The 27,502-nt window shown below is 25.0% G+C and overlaps 2 protein-coding genes across 6 annotated transcripts; one reads left to right on the forward strand and one right to left on the reverse strand.

The window, feature by feature from the left end:
• Nucleotides 1–97: 97 nt before the first annotated feature.
• Nucleotides 98–14,849, reverse strand: LOC113551389 (katanin p60 ATPase-containing subunit A-like 2). The gene is made up of 8 exons (XM_026953612.2): nt 14,761–14,849; nt 10,654–10,724; nt 8,789–9,176; nt 8,556–8,724; nt 8,166–8,466; nt 5,457–5,616; nt 5,134–5,396; nt 98–138 (listed from the first exon to the last, which is right to left on the reverse strand). Exons 1-7 carry the CDS (start codon nt 14,809–14,811, stop codon nt 5,169–5,171), a joined length of 1,368 nt encoding a protein of 455 aa, XP_026809413.1. The 5' UTR covers nt 14,812–14,849; the 3' UTR covers nt 98–138; nt 5,134–5,168.
• LOC113551387 (bumetanide-sensitive sodium-(potassium)-chloride cotransporter-like) lies at nt 7,369–27,502 on the forward strand. Of its 5 annotated transcripts, XM_026953608.1 has the most exons (19): nt 14,904–15,014; nt 15,506–15,543; nt 15,612–15,675; nt 19,185–19,446; nt 21,411–21,661; nt 21,729–21,843; nt 21,914–22,041; nt 22,111–22,305; nt 22,511–22,742; nt 22,964–23,085; nt 23,633–23,768; nt 23,892–24,103; nt 24,472–24,710; nt 24,776–24,946; nt 25,036–25,136; nt 25,212–25,326; nt 26,223–26,350; nt 27,118–27,226; nt 27,311–27,440. In XM_026953608.1, exons 3-19 carry the CDS (start codon nt 15,625–15,627, stop codon nt 27,438–27,440), a joined length of 2,697 nt encoding a protein of 898 aa, XP_026809409.1. In that variant the 5' UTR covers nt 14,904–15,014; nt 15,506–15,543; nt 15,612–15,624. The 5 variants fall into 5 exon arrangements, with proteins under 5 accessions (XP_026809412.1, XP_026809411.1, XP_026809410.1 ...); XM_026953611.1 differs by lacking the exons at nt 14,904–15,014; nt 15,506–15,543 and adding an exon at nt 7,369–7,387; XM_026953610.2 differs by lacking the exon at nt 15,506–15,543 and having other exon boundaries at nt 14,856–14,992.

Here is a 27,502-nt window from a genome sequence, read left to right on the forward strand (position 1 = left end):
TTCTTACAATATTAAGAATCAGTATCCCCTTAAAATGCCAATGTATTACAAATCTATTTTTTGATTAATTGAATGATATAAAAAAATTTTTTAGTCTCGCATTTCGTTCCTGAAACTGCAATGTACCTTCCGTGTTATCTATTTAACACATACACATATACAAAAAATTATTTTGTTTAAAATTTTAATTACATGTTTATTAGGTATAATGTATAAAATATTATAATAAGCTTACAGCAAATAAATAAAAACACTTGGCCATGTACTATTTTGATATTTAAAAAAATATTACCTCTTTATTGTATATCATAAACTATGTGGAGGTATATACCCTTAATAATTTAATTTATGACCTCGATGGTACTTTTAAGTCATAAGTATTACATTAAATCACATTTTGGCAGTGCCGGCTCAAGATATTTTGGTGCCCTGGGCAAATTTTTTATAGGCCCTTAAAAGTATAGCTTAAATGTATAACAATTTATTATTATAGAGAATTGTAATTATTACACATCATTATTATTTAAAAAAAATTTTTTACAAATTTTTGAGCACCTACAAATGCGCTTCCAGTGACTGCCCGGTTCACCCGTGCCTTGAGCCGCCACTGCATTTTGGTACCTCTATACAGTCATACTATAGTAGTATTAACAATTTAAAACAATTACAAACAATTGTAATAAACAATAAAAATCTAAGAATTATGACCTGGTGTTGATACATATTTATATAAATAAAAATGCTTTTATTATAGCATTTATAAAAAATTAATAGAAACTTAAAATGATGAGTAATTTTCATGAGGATATTCTTTTATTACATAGTTTTATATAAGTATAATAGCATATTATAATTGTGAAAAGTTTGGTTTCATTATTCATGAAGTCATAACAAAGTATATATTATGTATTACCTACCAAAGTATCTATATTTTATATCTCATATTATTTACTATTAAGAATGTTACTATGTTAATGTACATTGTCAATTCAACTTCATGATTTAAGATATGGTTTCTCAGAGAAATAAACATTTTTAAATATTAATAATCTTTATTAATTTGTAGTATTTGTCATTTGATAATAAGTAGCCAAGTAGGTACACATAGGATACACTGGTAAGAAAAATTTATAAAAAAAAATAATAATAGAGCACAAGTGCTCTTATTTATCTATCACTGGATTAATTTCCATTGTCTTGTAGCTTGTTGGACAATTAATAACCATGCTACATTGGTAGTTGACATTAATATCTATTTTTCTAAATTTGGACCATATTTTTTTTATTATTTTTAATACAATATACCTACAAAGTGTTACAGCATAAAAGAGCTCATATTAAATAATTTTATATGAACAATTTTTTTTCTATAGTTGTTATTCAAAAAATGCTTATTAATACCATAGGCTGGTATGACATTTTTATGACTAGCATAACATATTTTTTCATTTTTAAGTGTATACCTATTTTTTCTATGTTCACATTAATTAATTAAAAATAATTTAGTCTTTGAATTACAAATGTGGCCATTATAGAGCTATAAAAATACATTGGCTATTTTAGACGTATGTAGGGGTATCTAGGTACCTATGTATCTATTACCTATACTAAAAACTAAGAAGTAATGAGTATAAATAAAATGTAGTATGTTATAATATTATGAATATTATGACTTAGGTACCTCCCCAAACAATTCTCTAGTTTGTCTCAGCTGACATTAGTAATGCAGTAGTAATATTAAAGTATTGTGAATACTGCAGCGTTATCCAGGATACACCACGAAGAAGTTAAAAGAGTAGACTCCCAAAAAAGATATGTGATTGTTATACTTTTATTAAACAATCAAAAATACCATAGCTTTACTTTTAACATAAACTAATTTTTTGTTAAACGTTTCATGGTTGTGTTCATTTTAGTTTTCTTAGTTTGCCTTAACTACCTACGTTATTAGAGAATAATTTCAAAATTCACTCGAGTTTTTACAATAAATCCTAAGTTGAACCTAATCATTTAACGTTTTTTGAAATATAAACTCATGAACTTTAAAATTGTTTTTCACTTGACATACTATTATTTTGCATTCATATGTAACTGTGTGTTCACAAAATATTTGTACACCTGAGAAAGGCGTTAATTTTGCACGAATATAATATAACATATTATTAAGATAATAAACACCTGTAGTTTACCTACTATAAATCTAACTCAATTCAATTTTATCCTAATACCGAATATATTTTTTAAAGTTACCTATATTTTAACTATATACCTATTAGGTATATTATATCAATAGAAAACTATAAAAATAAGTAACTTTTTACAACCTTTTAAAATCAACACATATATTTTATGTGGAACATCTATAACGCGGGATTGAGATTTTTTTTAATATGTCTAGGGATATTTTTGTATTCATTAGATTAGAAATAAAGTACTTAAGGTTAGCAGTGGCGGATACCCCATTCTTTCTCAAAAAAATAGTTTGAAGTCCCTGATTTTAGTTTTTGACGTACATAATATATATACTTCAAGGGTAATATAATTATAGTGATATATTTTATAATTTACTATAAATATAAAAAATATTTATTTTTTTGTTCTATACGAGACTATAGAAAGTAACATATGTATGAACCTAAATAAATACTTGATCAAAATTAATGTGTGCCCTTTAAAAATCCCCAACCTCCCCACCCATTTATCTTAGTCTGAATCCGCCCCTGAAGGTTAGATTACTTAACCACCATGCGTATATACTAAAAATTACAAATTTTGAATTATGTGATTAAACTTTTATTATATAAAATCACAAATTTACAAGGTATTAAGGACCCAAAATAATTGTACCCTCCTACTCTCGGAAACGGTTAATCTCTCAATCAAATGTTTATTTATAAACATTTTTTATAATCTAACCTGTTGGTATGTATACAAAATGTAGGAACTAGGAAGTCTATGACTATTAGGTACCTAACTGAATGAGCCGAATAAGGAGAACTTAGTTTAACTATCATTTATAGACCTATAACTACATTATTATACATATTAACTTAAAAGTTTAAGTTTAATATTTTATTCATATCCTAGAGCAAAATATAATTGTTCTGTATACCTATTTCGATACTTAAAAATTTAAATTCGTACGAATAGCTTATAAATATCTAGGTATTTAAAGTATGGTGAATAGATTAGTAGACCAACATTTTGCGGGGTAACACTTGTATGAATTTTGGTTTTTATTTATTAAAATACTAGGGAAAATACTTTGCTCTAAAATATGGATATAAAAATTATGTCGTTATTCAGAAAAGTAAAATACTTAATTATAATGATAATAATGTTATTTTATTTTAACTGTGAACTACACAAGAAACGTATTTTAAAAAACGTTAATTGATTTTGAAGTAATGAATATTGTCCGATTAAGCAATCACCCTGTACTATATTATGATTATTGATTAAAAAAACATAAATTATATAAATTCATGTATGTGCGCCAGGCATAAACGTGGCACAGGGGAGGCAACTGTCTCCCCTGCGAGATTTCTGCTTTCCAAACATTTTATATTATACAATAATACCTATAAATGTTTGATAATATTTAAATAATAATATTTTCAAATGTTCAATATTGGTAATTGATATCTATGCTATTTTAAAATAGTAAATATTAAATAGTATTAAAACAAAACAAAATACACATTTAAAATTTATGAAGAGCAATAGACATTTTTAAAACATTAGACTCCACCACTAAACATCGTATATGGAATTTTAATAAGACATATTACTTATTTAAAATGTTCAAATTATTGTCTTATAAGTCTTCTTATTTAGTAATTTTTTTTACTTTCTTAATTTTTAACTTCGAGAATTTGTGTTTAATTGGAAAATGATAAAAATGTAACTCAGTTGTAATGAGTAGGTGGATAATTAAGCGAGGTTTAACATAAAATATTAATAAGAGAGATCCGATATCATACCTAAACGGTACAACGATTTGAATCTACAAAAACATCGGCGGAACAGTCTCAAAATTTCTATTTTTTTTTTTATTTTTTTTTCCAAAACTATCATAACTAAAAATTGGTTGATAGCTCATTAAAAAGGAATTATCAAGTAAATACAAAATGTGAGATACAAAATTTTTAAAAAAATTGTTTAATTTTTCACAGTTAAAAAAATAATTATTTTTTGCTAGATTTTCATTTAATGTGGTAGATTATCGAAACTGGAGAACAAATTTTGTTATTTGGGATCTTGTTAGGTTCACATCGACTAGGAGAAGTGCTGTGAAGATTTTCAGAACTTTATCTTCAATCGTTAACTCATTACAAAGCTATAAAGCTAAAAAACATAAAAAAAGCTCTCAATAAAATTTTTTTTAAATTTTTTTGAAGCTCTGTAGTGAATCAACTATAAAAGATAAAGTTCTGAAAATCTTCACTGCATTTCTCCTAGTCGATGTGAATCTAACAAGATCCCAAATAACAAAATCTGCTCTCCGGTTTCAGAGATCTTTCTCACTAAATGAAAATGAAAATAAAATACATTATACATACATATTGCATAAAATTAATACATTTCTAAACATTGAAAATCAAGAAAGTTTTCATGCCGATCTCCATCTTGGCAAATGTTTTTGTTATGTATTTTTAATTATTTTTCATTATGTCTTCTTGATCGTTAAAGATATTATTATTAAAAAGGACTTATTGAAAACTTTTGATAATTTAACCTAACCTAACTCTTAACCCTATAGAACAGTACCATGGTTTAATAGAACCTTATACTTGAGTTTGTGTGAGAATTTATTTAAATTATCGTTGCCTCACATCAAGGTTTTAGCTGGGAAAAATCGGTGGAAGGTTTTTGGAGTCTTGCTTCCCCTGCCAAGAAGACCTGCGCACGCTTATGGCGCCAGGGTATATGTACTTAATAAGAATAAAATATTTCTTAATTATGTATATTCATATAAAAATGTATATTATATTAGTAATTTTATATTTTATATTATATGTATAATTATATAGGTATAATTAAAATTAAAATCATAATTTTCCAAATAGGTACTTTGTATCGATAATTATTTTAAAATTATAAAAAATAAAAACCTCTGTACTTAAATATTACCTAGATTGGCTAGATTTAAATAATTTATCTTGAAATTAACATGATGCATATTGTGATTGCCAAATTTTATATTTATTATTATCTGTCTCACTTGTTGATGGTTTAGTTTTTGAAATTGCATTCTTGACTTCTTTAGTCGTTATTGTAAAATTTATATTATTACCGGTTTTTTTTTCTAAAACTTGGAATATTGAACGCATAGCCTGCATTGTTGTTTCTTTACATACAAGTCTTATATCTGAACCAGAATAACCATTAGTTTCCTAAAAAAAATGTAGGAATTATATTTTATACTATTATTGTATTAATTCTTTATAACATACTTGAGCAAGACTATCACTATCAATATCACATTTGATATACTTATGTTTTTGTAACATTTCCGATAGATAGTATACAAACATATCTTTTCTAGCTTGAACATCTGGCAAGTCAACAAAAATACGTTTTTCAAGACGACGAAAAATTGCAGGATCTAGTTCCCTTTGATAATAATAAATAATAATAGCATATGTATAAAAACATTAAGAATAACTAATAAGTGTATAATACTTGATTCAATACATGGATTTTTACTATGTTAGTACTTTACTGTATATTTATTATATACCTATAGGTATTTTATGTACGTCAATAGTTATATAGCCAAGGATATACATAAATAAATACACAAATACATAAATATATAAATTTAATTTGAATATATATTATAACTTAGACTTTGGAGTACCTATCAGTGGCGGTTTTGAGGGTGAGACAAGTGAGGCAGTGCCTCACCTAAAATTTTGTGGTAAATAATAATTAAAATGAGAATTTCTTGTATATTTCGCTAATAATTTTTTACGTATTTATGATTTTATTTGAGAAAAAAATTCTTCTTCATTTCACTTTAATATGAATTATTACTTATTAAATTATTGTACCTAACATTCCGTGTTTATTATTAAAAAATATCAATAAACCGATAAAAAATACACGAAATAATTAGTACGTAAACGAACGCCGGTATTTCAGCGTATTTCAAATTACGTTAGAGAGGGTTTTGTCTATGTACTGAAAATATATCTACTATTATAGTCAGCCCACAGCCACGGCTACGGGCACTGCAACATGTTCAACAAAAAAACTAAACAACCAATTGTTATTGTTGTAATACTATGTATATGTTACTATATATAATATATATATAAAATTAAAATATTATATTATAATTATTTTTATATTTTTAAATTCCATTCGAACTGTTTAATTTTTGTTATGATAGGGGTGGGGGGTATACATAATTCGCCTCATTAAAAAAATACAACCAAAACCGCCACTGGTACCTATTTGGGTATATATATGTATATAAATATGTAATTAATAATTATTTTTTCTTTTTTCCCTTACTCTGTGTATAAAACACAATAAGCACGCTATCTATGACCCATATCACATAAATAGAATATATCTAGGTATAAATAAGTATATATGGTATAGTATTATAAAGTTATACATTATAACATCTAAATTAGTTATAATTTAAAAAAAGAGAAGAAATCATCCTGCATTTCTGCCTACCTATCTACCTATCTTGTTGTACTTGAATAGTTGGATTTGTTAATTTTTTCTCGTATATGCCTATATTGCCTTTTTTTTCCTTTCCAAATCTAAATTTTGATATACATACCTATATACTTTGTACAATTTTAAATATATATAAGTATAATACTCGTGAATGTGTAGGTACAACCGCCCATTATAATTATAATTATTTTAATTGATTATTATCATTATGTTAAATCTTTTATATAAAAATTTATATGGTCCTAAAGGACTTTCCCAAATTAATATTAAGCCCTTTTTAAAATTATAATTAAAGGATTTAAATAATTGAATAATGTAATGATGGCTACCCTTTGTAGTCAATGGCTAAAAAGAGTGTCGTCATTAGAATCTCAGTTTATATATATATACATGTTATTCTATACATATTCAATTATTCACACAAGTTCCTACATTATAAAATAGTCATCTCTGACTAATAGCATTATGTATTTTATACACAAAACTGTGCTATTTACTCGGACCGCACCCATTGACCATTGGCCGGATCCCTACAACGACACTCTCTCGACGTATGCCTCCGTCGGTGGTCATGTGTGATGAGTGATAAGTTCATTATAATATGTTATATTTCAAATAATACAAGTAATCTTTAAGTGTTTTAAATATATCAAGTGTGTTCTTAATTAATATTAAACTATAATAAATGGTAAGTCTCATGTTGGATTAGGGTAAGTAAATTTGTCATATCACTAATTCCTCATATATATTTATGTATGTATAATGTATATATATGATAATGTAGTAAACTGGAGTGTATGCATGGTATATATATATATATATATATATATATATATATATAATACATTATATTATAGTATTATACACAAATGATAAACTATAAATTATTAAAAAGTATAAATAAAGGAATATAAATTATGCACACGCACCCTATTTTTGCATTACTACAATAAAAAAAAGGGAAGTAAGTAACCGCTCTGCTGTACAGTAGATGTTGAGTGAACATCGCTATTGAGGAGTTATAGTTATTAGTTACTATAATGTATTTATGTATGTGTTAAATTTGAATTCAAAACTATTCTAAACGAAGAAGATATGTATTGTAATTTATTCATATTGCTAGTTAGTTGAATTTATTTTTACCAAAAACGTTGCATTTGAAAATGCCGTTGTCTATAGAACATAATAACATAGGAACCTATGTTAAAACTTTAAAAGTTTTAAGTACCCTCAAATAGTATTTTTAAACAACAATAAAATAACTATAATCGTTATATCCTTCGTTTAAATCTCTAGTTTTGTCTAAATTTGAACTTAAAATTTCTATAGGTTAAGGGTTAAGTACAGCTAGAAAAAAAAATGTTAAGTTTTCTACTTTATACAAGAATTTAGGATTGTAATTATTTTTTATGCTATGTGTTTTATGTTACTGTCCAAATATATATGATTATGAATTATGATTTTACCACGGATGGTTTGACGTTGCCAACAAAAATATTCGTTTTTCTGAACGCAGGAGACCATCCATATGTATTAATATTTCAGATGTTAGTCTACGTGAAGCTTCGTGGTCAATACGCTTCGATGCAATTGTATCTAACTCGTCAATAAATATTGTACTTGGTGACATTTGTTCTGCCATTTCAAACATTACTTTAATAAGCTTTTCAGAATCCCCTCTCCATTTAGCAACAAGTGTACTAGGTGTGATATTAAAAAATGTCGTTTTACATTCAGTCGCTACCGCTTTAGCAAGCAATGTTTTTCCTGAAAATAGTGTTCATTTTTAATATTTACATATGTATATAGATATTATAAAATAGTAATTTATTAAAATATGCTTATAATATAATCACCTGTACCAGGAGGACCATAAAATAACATTGCCGTCCACGGAGTACATAGTCCAGTAAATAAGTCAGGATATTTTGTTGGTAGTACGATAGCCTCATCTAATAATTTCTTAGGCGTCGAAAGTCCTTTAATATCTGACCATTTCACATTTGGATTAGTGACTAAAATTTCCTTTAAAATATTTTGTTTGATTATTCTTTATAAGACTCGTAGTAAGTGAATTTTTAATTATTACTTTTGATATCATTTCAGCGTATATTCGCCATTCGTCCTTCCAATATCCGAGATCAATAGAAGGTAAACAATATTCATCCTCTAAAGATTCATTACAAATATTCATAGGAGTTACTGTAATACAAGTTGTATCTATTGATTGAGTATCTTGTGAATGTTGATTTGTATTTGATTTTTTACAAGTTTTGGCTTTATTTTTAGTAGCATTGTGAATATCAGATTTTGCGATATCCAACGATTTACTAATTTGTGGTTTTTTCTGATAACGTAAAAAATAATAATTCTCGTATTCTATAAGAATAGTATCTAAGTCGATGTTATCACAAACTGCATGATGACTAGTATTTAAACAAGCTTCTTCTACTAATGTCGATGCCGTTTTTATGTACCTAATTTATAAAAACTATATGTAAATGCTTCAATATTTCTCATGATATTCAAAATTATTATAATACATAGCTGTTCTACGAGGAATAAGTTTTTTTTCGGAGGATTTCGGCCTTAGTATGCTTATGAAGTTATGAAAAAGGAGTATGTACTAGCCACTAGGTAGGTACCTTAGTTATTTATTTATATCAAAAATAGACTGAGCCTTAAAAGACCATTTTACAGTGATACATAAAACAGATACAGATACAATCTAACTTCTAATCTAAGAAATTACTAATGTAGTAATGTATGTATATATAAAATAGTTGAAATAAATAAATATAGAAAAGTCAATTTATCAACGGTTGCATGAATAATGGATAATGATATAGTACAAATACTTATACTATCATAACGAGTTTTTGGAACCTAAGGCTATAGGGTACCTACCTACTGATAAAAATAGTCTTCTTCGGTTTTGTTTTTTTTCAAAAACATATTTTATGCAGATAAAATACATTAACATTTATAATTTAAAATATTAAACTATAGGTATCTATAATCTATATAGACATATTGGTAGTTCATTAGTCAATACCAATAATACCATATAAGTAGACCATAAAATACACTTTTATGTTTTATATTATAAAAAATAAGATAAAATATCATTTTTAAACCACAAAAATAAGCATAAAAAATTATTTGTTTTAGGTAGGTACCTACCCTATTGTTGAGAATTGTGACTATATATTTATATTAATTTTTAATTATTCTTTTGTAAATGGCCTAACAAATATTCAAATTATAATTTAGCACTACTATAATACTTTACTTAATATTAATTATAAGCTAGAGTGTAGTTAACGATTTTTATTTAAATTTTTAACATACAACGAATATTCTTACCTAAATATTTTCAGACATGGTTTTTCAATACTAATAATTTGATTAGATAGTTCTAGTATTCTAATAAATTCTCAATTCTCAAAACTTATGAATTAATCAACAATAAAAAATGCGGTATCAAAAAAAACTAATTACGGTAAACTATAATCATATATATTATTTAAGAATTGCTAATTATTTACTTTTTGTTAAAATATAATATACACAGAGAGTCTTAATTTGGTATACAATTTTATAGTGAAAAAATGAAAGAAATTGCATTATCCCATTATTACTAATAATTAGTACATACATCTGCTAGGGAATATGGAGGTCCCGATTCATAATATGGTGTGTGTTTACATAATATATATATATATATATATATATATATACATAATATATAAATAGCTAAGTATTTGAAATTAATATACAAAAATAATTATAATATAAGTTCTAAATACATATTTATATTTAATACTTTTATACATATAAGTATTAAAGAGGTTGCTAAGTACCTCATAATCTTATTTATTAATTGTTAACTTTTTTTACATTATGACTGGTACGTATATATAAACAATTAAATGTATACTTGACTATCCATACCCTTCGAATCTTAAAAAATTCTCTATCAAATAAAGGATTGACTTTTTTCTTTCTTGTTTCTTCTTTTTTTCCTGTGAATATATTTTTATACAAAACTTGGTTAAAATTGTGCTTATATATAAGATCTGTTAGCAAAATTCCTGAACACAAGTATTAACTATATGAATATAGGTTTGTACCAGTAGTTATTATTAATGATTATTCCGCATGCGATTTTATTATACAACTGTACAAGATTGTTGAGAAATATATTAACGGCAAGTAGAACGTCATCAAAGAAAAATTACGTCTCTATAATTGAAACAATTATATATTTTTATGTACAATGTACATATTATAATAAAGTTTAAGTTTAAACTGTCACTGAAAATTAATTGTTAGTTATTAAACTATACACGCGTGAAACACGATATTATTATACGTTTTAAAAACGTTTCGTCGATGTTCACATTTAGGTATATTATTAGTCGTAATTTGTAGCCGGCTTAAATGCATATGAATTAAATTAAATTATAAGTTAAATATTACATACCTAATACCTATATAAAGTATTTTTAATTGTAACTTTTAATATTTCGAAACATGACATAATAATTTCAACAATAATAATTAATAAGTATAATATTATACATTATTATTATTATTATATTTAAAGAGTATAATATTAATTATTAGTAATATAGTTGTATAGCAGTATTACATATTATTATAAATTTATAACTAATAAATATGTGCGAACAACGATAAAAAAGATTGTACCTTTTAACCAAAGCTATACCATGTCAACTTAAGTATAAGCTCAATAAATTTCGACTCAATGGTTATTACTTAATACTTATTAGTGTGTATAAGCGTAGGTATATAAGATAAAAATTAGTTCATAAACGTATAAAATATTTATAATTATAATATATCTTATAAAAACTTAAATAAATTATATTAAAGAAAACTCGAGTAGTCCCTCTGCTGTGGATTTGAGTTAGCCGCTTTTATATTATAAATAAAATATTTATTATCATATTTAAAGTATTATGATACATTTTAAACTATTAATTTTAAATTTTTATAAATATTGAAAAAAAAAATTAGGGTTAATCAAAAATCTTGGACATTTAATAAGACTAATATGAGATTCCCGATAAATAAGTTTTGATGATGGCAATATAAAAATATTGAAAATACATAATATGAACAGTTATTTTTAATAGAATTTTTACAAGTTCATTAATTGAATAAATTGTGTAATTTAACGAAAAATATAATTCATAGTAACTCGAAACTTCTAATCATTACATACCTATATTACACTAATTACAGCCTATATTCAATGATATTTTAAAAATATTTATGTAACCTACCTAAATCGTATTTTTTATACAACGATATAGCATTGAATTAAAATTTAACACAATAATTATACATTTTTTGTTTTACATCTAACCGATTATCACGATTACTTTTATTACTTTTATCTGGTATATAGCAGAGCGACTTTCCGGTTTTTAAAATTTATTGTCCATTATAATATTCTGAAATAGGTAGAAAATGTTTTAATTTAATTGTTACTTACTTATAATACTGACTAATAAGTATATTTTTTAAATACTTACTTTTAAATTTAAATTTTTATAAGTTAAATTTTTGGTGAGCGGAGAAGTGGACAAAAATTTTACAGGTATCCATGTTCCAATCCACTTCGCTCATTAAAACTTTAAATATTTATTAGTTCATTAAGTCTACAGCTCACACCAACATTATTAGTAAAAGATTCTTCCTCAAAACATAGAATTTGAAATATATATTGTGTTTAAACTAATTGAAATATTTAAAAAATGATAAAAATAAAAAAAAATATTAAAAATTAAATCTTTTTCTTAAAATATTGTACTTAGTATTACTTAAAATTATGTAAAACATATTTACAAACTTGGTATACCTATTTATCATGTTGTTTAATATTTATTACTATAAGTGAGTAAGTGAATGCTATACCAATATTTGTCAATTCTGTCTCTGTTTCGCACGTACCTACTTAATTCTCAGCATCAATATATTTTCCACAATTATAATTTAGTTTAGGCAAAACCTATTAAAATTTTAGTAATGAAAATTTTTCTATACATTGGTCAAATAGTAATTTTAATATTTTCATTTTTCAATTTAAATTAAATTAAATATAAACAACTAAATTAAACTAAACCGCACTTTCTTGATAAAAACTGTTAATAATAATAAACTATATAGTTTACCCCGGTATACCCCGCTAATTTATAAGAAAAAGTGTTGGTTAAATCCACTTGGTTATCCGGCAATAATTTCTAAGATCCAATAATCAAATGGAATAATATATCACTCAGGAACGTATACAGGAGGGGGTCAACCCCCCACCACGAAAAATTTTCAAGTAACAAGGAAAAAATTGTTTTATTATGTTGCGGCACAATTTGTATTGCTAAATTTTGTGCCCCCCCCCCTCCCTCAAATTTTATTTTGTATACGTGCCTGATATCACTTATGAATGGGAAATTTCAAATTAATTTTCAACTATCAGCAACGTTTAGCTTATTCAACACAATATGCATATAATATTCAAAAACATTCTTATAACTTCTAAACACACAAGTTGAATGTAAACCAATATTTTCAAAACTTGAAATTTTAAAAACTATACTTAAATCTTTGATGAGCCAATAATATCTGAATCCTTTAAGACTGTTTATTGAAAATAATATCATTCAGTTTATAAACAAATAGGAAATTATTTAGGTATACGAGTACTTATTTGTTAGATTTTCCAGCAATAATTTATTTAATTAATGCTATTTACGAGTATGTTGATTACATTTTTTTATTTTGCAAGGTAAATTATTTTCTATTTTATGTGTATAAAATGTAAAAAAAGGGTACCTAAGCAAATGGATACTGGTCTGCTGTAAATAAGAAGTTGAATGAGTTACATTGGCATGCACAGATGTTAATTTCAGAAGAACCTACCTACAATATTTTTTAAAATATTTTTCATATTAAATAAATAGAACAATATGATGTAATACCTATTACTATTTCAATTTTTATTTATAATTTTCACTTTTGTATAACATCTAGCTGCTAAACATAATAAGTTTGTCCACATAAATTTAAAATATTTTAGAATCTACCACAATTTTAGAAACAATTCTGAGCGGAAACATTCTACCACTACCAGCCTATATAATTAAGTATATTTCATGATATATTTGTAAAAAAAAAACAAAATTGATTTTGTTAAAAATTGGATCTGCGTAAAAATTCCTGATTTATCTTATTTATTAATTTGTTTATCCCGATTATAAAAAAAGTACTAAGATTTTAATTTTAACCTCTCTAAACTACAAACTATATTCATTTTCTATTCAAAATTACCCTCAAAGTTAAAAATTGAAGCATTCTATCGAATACTTATCATATAAGTAAACACAAAAAAACAAAAAACAGCACATCATTGTGAAATTATAACATTCATCGTTCTGTTAATAATCTAAAAATACCTAAAATATTGATCATACATATATTTTTAAATAATAATTATTTAATAAATTAATAACTAATAATTGTATTGTAATGTATTAAAAGGCAAAATAATTTTTTTTTAAATAGTATGCCTCATATTACTATGCCCCGCAATGACTCACTAAAAATCAACCATAAACCAGACCGACACTAACAGGATACATCATTCTTTATAAAACGTATACCTCTAATACATACCTATAAACGTACAAAAGGCTCATAGTTTGCTTTTAACTGAACCAGAGAGTAGTAATAGTAGAAGAACGGAATATACCTACCTTTTATATAATTATTATTTATTTATTAACTTATTTTTAAATATTATTTAAACATTGGTAGAATTTGTATAAAATGAACTATTATAAATATTGTTATACAACACGCAAGATTGGCAGAAAAAACAAATGTTGGTGTTGTAATCACTTAAAAGAAACACCCAGTATATTATTTGGTTAAATAACACTGATTATTTTTAATTTGTAATCTTCATAGTATTATTTACATACATTAATAACGATAAAGGTAATAACTAATAAGTATAAGTTTAATAAAACTCACATAATCGCGTCCTTGATGCGTACTGTTGTTTAATGAATCGCATCTTATCATTGTTACAAAACTTTAGTTATTTTATTTTTATAATGAAAGAACGTGAATTGTTTAATAAAAAAAAGTTTTATTCTCAACATACTACTATTTTATGAAAACTTCATACCATCGATCACTCACAGTTAATAATATATAAACTATAATATTATTTCCATAGCAACAATTTGCATCGTGAATTCGTGTGCGTTTATTGAAATATTTAAGTAAATAATACTTACCTCTTTTTATTTATTTATATAATATATAGGTAAATGAAAATGATTTTTTTTTATATTATTTTCTATAAACATAGATATATTTAACTAAAAATTTTGAATATTTTTTTAAATATTTGCTAAATTGGGTTCAATTATTTGTCATTATAACCATGTTATTTTAAACAACTTACTACTTTTTTATGAAGCCCCCGCCTAATAAAAATAATATACGAATATTTATACTCAGTATAAACCGGTTCAGTTTCTACTGCAGCAGTTATCAGTTTATCACATTATAATTTTTGTATACTTAGATAGTTAGGTACTCAGATACTCAAGATTTTGTAAATGTATTAATATTTAATAATATAAAAATTATAAATTATTAAATATAAAAAAAAATTATACTCATTATCTAATAATAAATAGTAATAATGTATATTTTTTAAAAACATATTAAGTATTAATACTTCCTTTTCACGGAATTTTCAATTAAGCTATTTTGTGCACACATCAAATACTCAATTACAAAAATGTAAATATTTATTAACAGAATTTTGTTTTATGAAAATTGTATTCATTTAGTCGTTATTATTTATGTAGCCAGTTGACAAGTATGACTGAACAGGTGGATGTTAAACGAAAAACGTACCATTGGAAAAATCAGGTAAATTATTTTATTTAATTTATATAGTTATTTAACTTAATTTTAATATGAAATCTAACCAAGTTACATTTAATAACTTATAATCAATATTATATTAATAACATTTTTGTTTGCTTATTTTTTAGAGTTTTTCGCATTTTTTGAGAATACCAATTATTTTTTAATATAACCATAATTTTACCGATTTTCATAGGCGTGTTTACGGGTCTTGCCTGTCCTGCACAGACATGACCTGCGAAATTTGATTTAACTTACATTATAAATTGTGTTGCATAATATAACCTTATTTTTTCTCAGTTTCTGATTTCATATATATTTTTTTTTAATTTTCATCATTTAGACTTATAGCGTTTATATTTATAAGACTATAAAAGTTGTTGATAATTCTAGTGCAGTAAACCCATCCTCCTGGATATGCCACTTTTGTGCATGACCTGCGAATGAGGCCTAGACACGCCTATCGGCCATTGTTAAGTATTAACTTATGGATAATTTTTTTGGAAAATTGTTTATAGTGTTAATTTTCCATAAAGTGTTTATACTGGAAAAAACACATTTATAGTTAGTATAACCATTAGTTAGGTAACTATTTCGATTTATTAAAATTAAATTATAAAAACAATCAATAACTTATATTTTAATATATTTTAAACTTTTTTAAAACAAATATATATTATACTTCGTGCAAAAGCTTTACGACTATGAGTTATGACTATAATATAAACTCTTAAATGGTTCTTTTTGGTGTGTCTAAATAAGTAAATAAATTTTTTTATAGATAAAGCCCAAGTCATAAAATCATTTAAAGTTGTGTAGTCCATTATTAGTTTATACTTGAGATATTATGTGTTGAACTGCGGATGGCTTTGATTTATTGTAGGTATAATACTTAATAGAATTGTATTGAAGAAGATATTATATTTAGGTTAATTACACAGTGCTTGAATTGTAAAAATCTTTTCACTTTAAAAATCATTTGTTATTTACTGACAACTTATGAGTAATGATAAATTATTTCTGATTATAAATGCACAATACGCTTAAACATAGAGTAAGGATTTTTTCCATAAATTGGTCATATTTATTTGATTCCTCCCCTACTATAAATCAACAATAACAATTTGTTAATATATATAATTACTAATTAAGTTACATTACTTTCATTTTTTTATTTTCGGATGTGTAATTTATTTTCATAATATTAATGATAAGCATAATATAAATCGACAAAGGTTTACATCTAAAGTTTTGATGATTTTATTTTTAGTGTTGAATGGGTATGGATACCAAATTAACCAACTTATAATAATAATAATAATAATAATACGAATGGAAAAGGTGCTTAAAATCTGTAGATTTTGATTTAAATATTTTATTTTTATTGTAGATATCACGAATTAAGATATCATAAAAAAAGATATTACATATCTTAATTCATGGTAGATATCGACACGACGACACATACTGATACTAATGCATACTATGTATAACAGCAAAATAAGTCAATAAATAAATTACTGTCTAAGAACTTTAAATCGAATAATTTTAAGAAGAATTTCGTTCAATTTTCCATATTGAATCTTTGTACGACGGAGAAAACACAAGCAAAATTTTATTTTTGAACTTTACCTATTATTTGGATGTAATTTATTTTGTCGATGTAGCAATAATATTTTCGTTTATATATAGTACTATTTATGGCAACTAAAAATATTAAACTTCACAAATAGCTATTAAAGATGTTACATGTTATTATTTATAATTCATAATCATAAGGCATGATCATCGAGCGGTATATTAATAATAAAAAACCGGCTTTTATTGTGGGGCCTCGGAGTTTTCTTAGGTGACCTGACTCTCACTCCAATCTTGGCAATGTGCCTGTACGGACAGTTGTGGAGATGACTTAAAGATAACCATTATTTTCCCATTAATTTTGAATTGGAAAAAAATCAATAAATATGAATCTATAATTGGCCTTTTTTTCGCTTTTACACAGCGGTTTAATTAGTACAACTTACCCAGGCCACTACGATTAAAAGTGGTGCCACAACAACCCTAAAGTTTCTAACAACAAAACGATGTTGATACAATTATACATATTCATTTAGGTTAAGACTATTATTTTGGTTACCACTATATGTCCGTATAACCTTGCTATATAATTATGAGTTAGGTGATATATATGTAGGACGCAGGTACATATTATTTGTAATGGTATTAATAAGAGACTGCTATATATTTATAGAATATTTAAATAGATACGGATATTATACTCACTACAGTGATTGAGTGATAGCAGTATAGGTGCACCAATAATTTAAAGATCCCATCAGTATGGAATATATTTTTGATATTAAAACATAAAGTTCTCATTTTTTAGGTTAGTAAGTTAGCGTACTCAGTAAAATTGTAAATAAATCATTTTTTTAAGTATTGATCTTTTCCACTTACCTATATATAATTGTAATAAAAACTATATTATGTCGTTTTAAGTTTCATACCCATTAATCTATGTTTTGTTTCAAATTTTGTTATTTGTTATTAAAATAAGATATATATAGATATTCTTAATTTAAGTCGTAGTTTGAATTAGTTTTCTTTCACAGCTTAGATAGGTATTAGTATTGATTAAATATACTTATTACGTATTAAGTACCCAACAAAGTACCAAGCTATGAACGGATGATATATATATATATATATATATATCCTATATAATTACTATACAACTTTATGACCTATTTTGGTTTTATATGAAGCATTGAACATTTTTTGTATAATAGACTTTGTCTATTTGCGTAAATATTTAATATTATATTAGAAGTATCAAGTATATCATGATAAGTGATGACATCATGATTACATTGTAATGATATAAAAATAAATCGTTTGAAGACAAAAGTGCAGTATTCAACTCCTATAGTCCTTAATGATTGAACAATTTTCAAGGCTAATGTACATAATATATTACAACATAATGTTATACATCAATTGAAAAAAAAGAAACATTATAAGTTAATGTTATACATATTAAGAACGAAATACAGGTTAAAAAGAGATTCTCGTTTGTTAGACATACTCGGTGGATCGGGTGATATCGGCCTTAATAACTATGGCAGTATAATAAATGTTATTGTGATGTAAAGGGACGTAGAATGGATAAAAACGTTTGATAAAATCATATAAACCAACTGACACATTGACACAATTATAATTTTCATTTCTTTTTACGTAGATATGCCTAAGGTTCATATAAACCCTATTTCCCCCCGGGTTAGACGACTTGTTTCCACTGAAAATAACCATGTTCAAATAATTAAACTGATCAGGTTAACTCCTTTGTCCTTTGATAACAATACTGAATGTTTTCCTAATTCAATCATGCAGGTTATTGGTTTTTATGTTGTCTTAACTGCTCGTTGTACTAAATAATGTAAATACTTTAAATTATAAATAACTATAACTATTATTTTTCTTAATATATATATTACAATACAATTTTATAGATCCAGTCCTATGATAAATTGGTTCGTGATGAAGAAAGTAAATTAAATGTAAACCAAGGAATAAAATTAGGATGGGTCGAAGGTGTGCTGAACCCATGTTTACTCAGTATTTGGGGTGTTATGCTTTTCTTGCGGATGCCTTGGATTGTTGGACAAGCTGGCATATTTGATTCAATTTTGATTATTTTCATATCACTTATAATAATAATTATCACTACATTTTCATTGTCAGCCATCAGTACTAATGGACGAGTTAAAGGAGGTATCGTATATAATATTATATATTTATTCAATAGCTAGTATAGTTTAAGATTTAGAGCAAAGTTATGAATGTATTGAATTTCTACTGATGTATGTTTAATAATAAAAATAAAAATAATTATATATTTAGTACCTATTCAGGAAAATAAAAATTAGAAAATTACCTGTATATTTTAAAATAATTGAGAAAACTAACAATAAACGACAGAAAACATGAAAATTAACACAATAAATCAGTTTATAACAGCATTAAATTTGTTTTTTTATTGTAATTCAAATAGGTATAACTATAGGGAATTAAAATGTATAATAGCGTTTTCTTGATATAATACAATTTTAAAAATACTAGTTGTTTTACTTACTTATAGACATTTAAAATTTTATACTAGGTTTTTTCTATTTTTATTGAAAACTTTTTTTTCTTAGTACAACATCATTAATAATTTAATTCAAGGTTTCTCATAAGTAGCTCTTTCAGAAATTAAAGAAATCCAAAATATTTATCTTTAATTAATTTTTTTATTTGCATTTGAAGTTCAATTAAATTGATATATAACAATTTTAATATATTGCTGTAAATAAAAAAAATCATTAAAAAGAAACTTCTCAGTATTATATGTATTATAAATAATATAATTTTCAAAATATTTATTATATTTCTAAGCTATTTATATTTGCAACATAGAACTATTATTTACACCATTCTATACAGTACGTTAGTATTTATTTATTTTTAATTAAAACTTTTTTTTTGATTATAATAATTTAATACAATATTATAATAATTGTTATGTAATCAATACTTATAATGTATATTTACATATATATATATATATATATATGTATAATAATTTACATTATATTAATGTATTATCTACATGCGATGATTTCGATAAAAATTCTTATAACCTACCGTATTACTAATAGTATTACAGTGAAAATTACAGTAAATTTTATAATATTCTTATTAATTGAGTCTCAAACATAGTTTAAACTCAGAATTGTTTTTCGTATTCAAAATATCCAATTGTGAAGTAGTGATTTACTCATTGACGACGTTTATTCCAAAGCCTAAACCTATACGAAATTGTCCCCCTAGGTTTTCACAACAGCTCTAAATTATTAATACTAATATTTATAACTTTGTATTTGTAAAATTTGAAACCTAATGTATTTTTCACAAAAAATAAAATAGACGGGTTTAGGGGTTATCCATCACAAGGGGTCACATCATCTGGAAACTGATGGTGCCAATATTTTATTACATAAATGCAACTTTTTATAACTAAAGGTTTTTAATTTACTATCTAATATTTTCACCATAGCATAAGTTTTAACAGATGGTGGCCCAGTTTCACATAACCCATCTACCTGTCGAATGTATCAGTTCTAAATCGATGTTAATATTTTACAATGTTTCATAATTTGTTACCTTTATATTCATATCATAATTCGAATATTAATAGATCGGGAGCTAGTTATATGCGTTATAACCTAGTATAATTTATTTCAAATAAAAAATATTAAGTTGCACCAGTTTGGATTCGACGTGACATCTCGGGAATTTACATTACGGATATAAAACCTACTACATGTATAGTTTAGCAGTGGTTCTTAACCTTTTAAAATTGTCTACGCTCATAATTGTAAAATAATTTTGCGAACTACAGTCATAAAATAAAACTATATAATTATGTATATTATTTAAACTAGGTACATAGTATAAATTTAAAATTACATAGGTATATACAAATTTATATATTAGTCAATGATTTATAATTTAAGGCTAATATTTAGCATTTTAATGTCACACAATTCCATTTGTAAAAATTATTATGCGCTTATTCCAGATAATAATTGAAAGGATAATGAGGAAAAGAGATTTAAAAATTCATTATGCTAATAGTGTCTAGAATCTATATTTAACTTGATTTATAGTTGAAAACTAATATTATAATCCCTTAGGGGGCTTATATTTTATTATTTCCAGATCGATTGGGCCGGAATTCGGTGCGTCTATTGGAATCCTATTGGCATTAGCCAATACCATTTTAGTAGCGTTGAACACAATCGGATTTTGTTTATCATTAAAATCCCTATTGCATACGTTTAATATACATGCAATGGATTCCAATTTTGTATTTATACTAACGGGGTTTATAGCGATACTTATTATGGGAATATTGTGTTGTGTAGGCATGGACGATGAAGCTAAAGTTAGAAATGTTAACGACAGTATTATAGGCAGTTATTATTATTTTTAAAATGTAATTATATTTCTAGATTCAAAATATATTGCTAATTTTTATTGTTGGAGCAATTTTTGACGTCTTAATCGGATCATTTTTAGGACCAACTACCGATGTTGCAATAGCTTCAGGCTTCACTGGACTAAGCAGTAAATTTATTTTAACAATTATGGTTATCATTTATAGTATTTAGTTACAGAAATGATCATTATTTTTCAGTGAAGACATTCAAAGAAAATTGGTATTCAGATTATACGACCGATCAATCATTTTTTACAATTTTTGCCGTTTTTTTCCCGTCTGTAACAGGTATACAAGCTGGAGCAAATATATCTGGAGATCTTAAGGTATTTACTTATACTTAAGAATATCAAATATTATTTTTGGCTATAATTATAAATATGGCGATTTTTTAGGATCCAAGTGCTTCAATACCGAAGGGAACTCTATTATCGATTCTCATCACCATTACTTCATATATTGTTTTAGTATTGGTACCCGGAGCGGTTCAATTAAGAGATGCAAGTGGTAATCCAAACGAATTACTTAATGGATTTTATTTAAATTGTTCATTTAGAAATTGTACTCAAGGATTACACAATAACGAAAATGTAATAATATTTATATTTATCATGATATATTCATATGGGTAGGTAATTAATTAAATAATAACTAGATGGCTCTATAATAAAATGTAATAAACTGATACCAATGATTCGTTGTATTATCAATCATCTGAAAATGTAAACTTACAAATTACTATATAATACACATTATATGTTACTAATTTATTATTGAATTTAAATATTGTTACAGGTAATGCAGACGATATCTTTATGGTCGTATCTTATATACCTTGGTTGTTTTGCAGCTACCTTAAGCACTGCTTTAACCGCCTTAATTGCTGTTCCTAAAATATTACAAAGGATGGGTCAAGATGATATTTATCCATTTCTTAAATACTTATCAAAAGGTTATGGAAAATCAAATGAACCTTATCGAGCTCACGTCCTAGCTATTGTAATTTCGTCAATATTTCTTTTAATTGGTATTAAATACAATTGATTAATATAAAATAATTGTTCATTAAAAACCAAATCTTTGTATTTCATATTAAAATATTAGAATATCTATAATAATAGTGCATTTTTAGTAGGTATAGTTGTAATTTTTTGCATATGCCTATTGCCTATTCAATAATCAATAATGAAAGGCTTATATAAACACATTTTAAACTTTTTTGGTATATTCGCCTATATTTTTTTACAGGTGAACTGAATGAGATCGCATCATTCATCTCAACGATTTATTTGTGTGCATACGCTTTGTTAAATTTATGTACATTTCATGTAGCACATTTTCAACCATTAGGTTGGAGGCCATCATACGAAGTATTTACTAATACTATATTATATCATTATAAATACAATAGTATATAATATAATACTAGACAAATAACATAACATTATTGAATGCATCCTAATTGCACGCCATTTCTTAGAGGAGTATGTCCAAATCTTATGCCATGTGTCCACAAGTTTATTTATCATGCACGATGCATTTATATGCACAACTTAAACTTGATTTTTCTAAATTTTTTTAAAATAAATCATGAAGAAAAACGCTTTATGATATAATTGTTACAACCGATTAGTTTCTAGATCGAAATATTTTTATATCCGAGTTTTAACGTAAGTTTTTTAAAAAACAAAAATAGGAAAATAAAGTTTAAGTTGTGCACGTAAGTGCATAATAAATAAAGATAAACTTGTAGGTACACGGAATGCAATTCGGACAGACCTCTCTGAGAGGTGGCATGCAATACCGACAAACCTCACTAATGGTTGGCATGCAATTTGGACATTCTAATTTATATTTATTTTTATTGGCATGCAATTCGGATGCACCGACATTAATATAAATAATTTATTTTTCTAGTTTTATAACAAATGGTTAAGTCTTGCTGGAGCTATTATTTGTTTTTTGGTAATGATCCTTATTGACAAACAAATGTCAGTAATTGTTGGATGTATTATATGGATTTTATATATAATTGCAGCTGAAAAGAAAGATGGTATGAAATTAGTTATACATTTTGTAATTTGCAATCTTATTAACTGTTGATTCTTTAAATTAATGTTACATGAATTATATAATTTACTTAAATAAATCAATTTTTTTTTGAAAATAATTGTAGATATAAATTGGGGATCCTCAAAACAAATACAACAAATCAAAACCGTTATAAATAATGTGTACATGGCTGACACCATTCAACAGCATGTCAAAAACTATGTACCTAATATTATGGTACTTTCTGGTGAACCTGAATCAAGAAAAGAACTGGTCTATTTAGCTCATATAATAACTAAAAATAATGGTTTACAAACGTGTATTAATATAATAAAGGTACGTTTTTTCCAGATTGACTATAGTAGGTACCTTGTAGCCTATTGAAGCTCAACAGTGTTTACAAATCTGACTTAGAATTCAGTTTTTTACTTTAATAAATTTTCTATTAAATATTACATATTTCAATGGAATATCTTAAAAATCTACAAATATAAAGTTTTATCATCATGTTTTTATTTTATATATTATTGCTCTAAACAATCTAGTTAAATTTATACAATTAAACTTATAATATAACTTATGGACAGTTTTATTTTTTAATTACTATTTAATAAGATTGAATTTTATAAAAATTATCTTAATGTATATATTATATTATTATTTACAATTTTAGCAGACAGATTATATATTAAATTTTCTTGTAGAATCCATTAATACAGAAACAAAAAAAAGAATTACTAGAAAAAGGAGCAAATTGGTTAAATCAAACTGGAATCAAATCTTTGTATAATGTACTTGATAATATCGATTTGGATATTGGTGTTCATATAATAAATAGTTGTGGTCATGGCATTCTTAAACCTAATATTATTGTAATTGGTTATAAGCATGGCTGGTTTAAGTGCACGGATGATGATATTCAAACATATTTAAATATATTAAAGTATACAATTTTATAATTAATTAAAAAAAGTAAGTACTTAAAAAGATTGTGTTTGTATTAAAAAGTTTATCAAATATGGATGGAATTGCAACTATAATTGTTCGGCTACCGAAGACAGACACAATCATTGAAAGCGAAGATAACAATTTAACTAATAACAAACAAATACGGTTTTACGAAGATGAAAACGTAAACAGTAAAGCATTAATTAACAAAGAAGAAAAATATCAAGCTAAGTAAATAATATTTTTTCGATTGGGATTTTTTTTATTATTTATTTATTTAATTCGCATAGTCTAAAATAATCAAATTACTTTAAACTCAGGGAATTTGATTGTTCTGTAAAAATGCACGATACTGAATTTTCGTTTGTTACAAAACGAAATAATGGGACAGTGGATGTATGGTGGTTGTTCGACGATGGTGGTGTGTTGAAATGAAATCATTTAAATATTTACATAATTGCTTAAAAAATAATTACTATAAAACTGAATTTTATAGGTTTGGCATTGATTATTGCACACATATTTAAATCATGTGATACCTGGAAAAAATGCAAGTTTCGAATATTCGGTGTTACGGATCAATTGAACAACGTAGACACGGAGAAAAATAAGTAATAATAACAACAATAATAATTAAAACGTTATTTAGTTGATTAGTTTACTTTTGACACATTTTGGACGATGGAAATATGCGTAACTTACAGGCTATTAAAAAATTCAAAATATGCCGCTTAAATTAAAGTGGGACGTACCATATTGTATTTAATAACATAACATTCAACAATTCAACATTGTACGATAAAAATATGTATAAATAAAATACAGCTGTTAAATTAATTGGGCTAGATGCATACATACATTTATTTTACAAAAAAATACACGCATAGGTATATAGGACATTTAGATAATAACTATAATAGGTAAAAATATACTTAGGTAACACTGTATATTTGTATATTTTAAATTGTTAATATACATAATAATTAAATTATATATTATGTACCATTTTACATTTAATTTGTTCATTATCAACACAATTTACAGTTTGTATTGTTACAGATTTATTTCATTTTAAAATTAGTATCAAATCAAATTTTAGTAGTTAAACTTTTTTCTAATAATCGTGATAAAACAAATAAATTAATCTGCTTTCTTCTATATGTATTTGCTGTATATTAATTTGTATTTGTTTTTATAATACGTATATAGATATATCATAAATATATTTATTTTTTCATCAAAGTTATAATATTTTATCAATACCTATATAGTTATGTACAATTATATATATTGTATTATGTAGACTACTGTGTAAAATGAGATAGGATAACATAATTCTATACACAAAAAAACATCACGAACGTGTCAGTGAAATTCATAACTTAATAATTCAAACTTCAATTTATTGTGTCACAAAATAATTATTATTCGTGTTTGACTTTGATAATTAGAGAATTAAATAAATGCTATACCTACCAATAAATATAAAGCAAATTATAATTTTCAGATTAAAACAGCTACTATCAATGTATCGGATTCAATTTGATTTTGTAGACGTTGTATTAGCAAAAGAAACTAGCCTTAAAACTATGGGCAATTTCACAACTCTATGGAATCAACAATTTATTAATCAAAGTAAAAATAGTTTATAATTTTTTAATTTTACACTTTTATGATTTGATTGTGATATATCAATCTAATTAAAAAAATTATAGCTAAATTTCAGCATGTTTATTATCTACCTATATGGTAATATACGCTAGCTACTATAAGTACATTAGGTTACAGAATAAAAATATATGTCATTGTTTAATTCATAACACTATAATTCATTGAAGTAGGTATCCCTTAGAATCTCTCGAATAAATTTTCATATCATAATTTACCAACCCAAATAATAAGCACCATTATTAACTAATCCTAATGACTAGTATAATCAATGTTCCCTAAGTGTGACTTACATTTTTATCGAAATATGCGCAATGATTGCGGATACATTTGTAATCTTGAATACCAAATTTATTTTTCAGCAACCATAAGTGAAAATAATTGTATTTAGTTTAAATCTAGTAAATTTAATTGATAGTTTATTAATATTAAAATAAATTCAGTACTAATTTGTCACCCTGTCAAATTTATTTCAATACTTTATTTAAATAAAACAAAAATATGCATTGTATATTAATATGTCATGTAAATATAAATAAAATTGTGAGATGTACTATGTAAGTTCCATAAATTATTAATGACTACTGGCCTACAGACTTTGTAGGTATTGAAGACAAAAGTAATTTATCTACATGTTTGACTGGTTCATCATTATTTTTTACCACATAAAAATTGGATGATATTGAAAACATAACATTAACATTTACTCATGCACCTCTTAATATTTAATTTAGAAAGCCAACAACAGGATAATGAAAAATACAACGAACAATCTGTGATTGATACATTATACGTAAAAGATTTATTGGAAACCTATTCAATGCAATCGAATTTGATCATTTTGTAAGAAAACACGTATATTACTATTGATTTAAGAATATTTAATTACAATTATTTTAGTAAAAATGTGTTTTGCATTAATTTTAGATCATCGTCCAAAACTACTGAAAAATTAGATCAAATACACATGTATTGGATGGAAGTGATAACTAGAGAATTACCACCTTGTATTATAATTCACGGAAATACTATTCAAACTGTTACAGCTAGTGCTTAAATTTGAATAATTATCATCTGTCTTATTATATTTTTTTAAGTATTAAAATCTGTCTAACATTA

Source organism: Rhopalosiphum maidis, chromosome 1 (assembly GCF_003676215.2).
Source record: "Rhopalosiphum maidis isolate BTI-1 chromosome 1, ASM367621v3, whole genome shotgun sequence".
NCBI lineage: Eukaryota > Metazoa > Arthropoda > Insecta > Hemiptera > Aphididae > Rhopalosiphum > Rhopalosiphum maidis.

Excerpts from the sequence above, each read along its gene's own strand:
- LOC113551389 (XM_026953612.2), bottom strand. The coding sequence starts at position 14,811 with ATGATAAGATGCGATTCATTAAACAACAGTACGCATCAAGGACGCGAT. Across the intron at positions 10,725-14,760 it reads CGCATCAAGGACGCGATTAT|GAAAAAAAGAAGAAACAAGA; the intron begins GTGAGTTTTATT and ends ATATATTCACAG. Across the intron at positions 8,725-8,788 it reads ACGCTGAAATGATATCAAAA|GAAATTTTAGTCACTAATCC; the intron begins GTAATAATTAAA and ends AATATTTTAAAG.
- LOC113551387 (XM_026953611.1), top strand. The coding sequence starts at position 15,625 with ATGACTGAACAGGTGGATGTTAAACGAAAAACGTACCATTGGAAAAAT. Across the intron at positions 21,662-21,728 it reads GCATGGACGATGAAGCTAAA|ATTCAAAATATATTGCTAAT; the intron begins GTTAGAAATGTT and ends TTATATTTCTAG. Across the intron at positions 25,327-26,222 it reads GTAGACACGGAGAAAAATAA|ATTAAAACAGCTACTATCAA; the intron begins GTAATAATAACA and ends TATAATTTTCAG.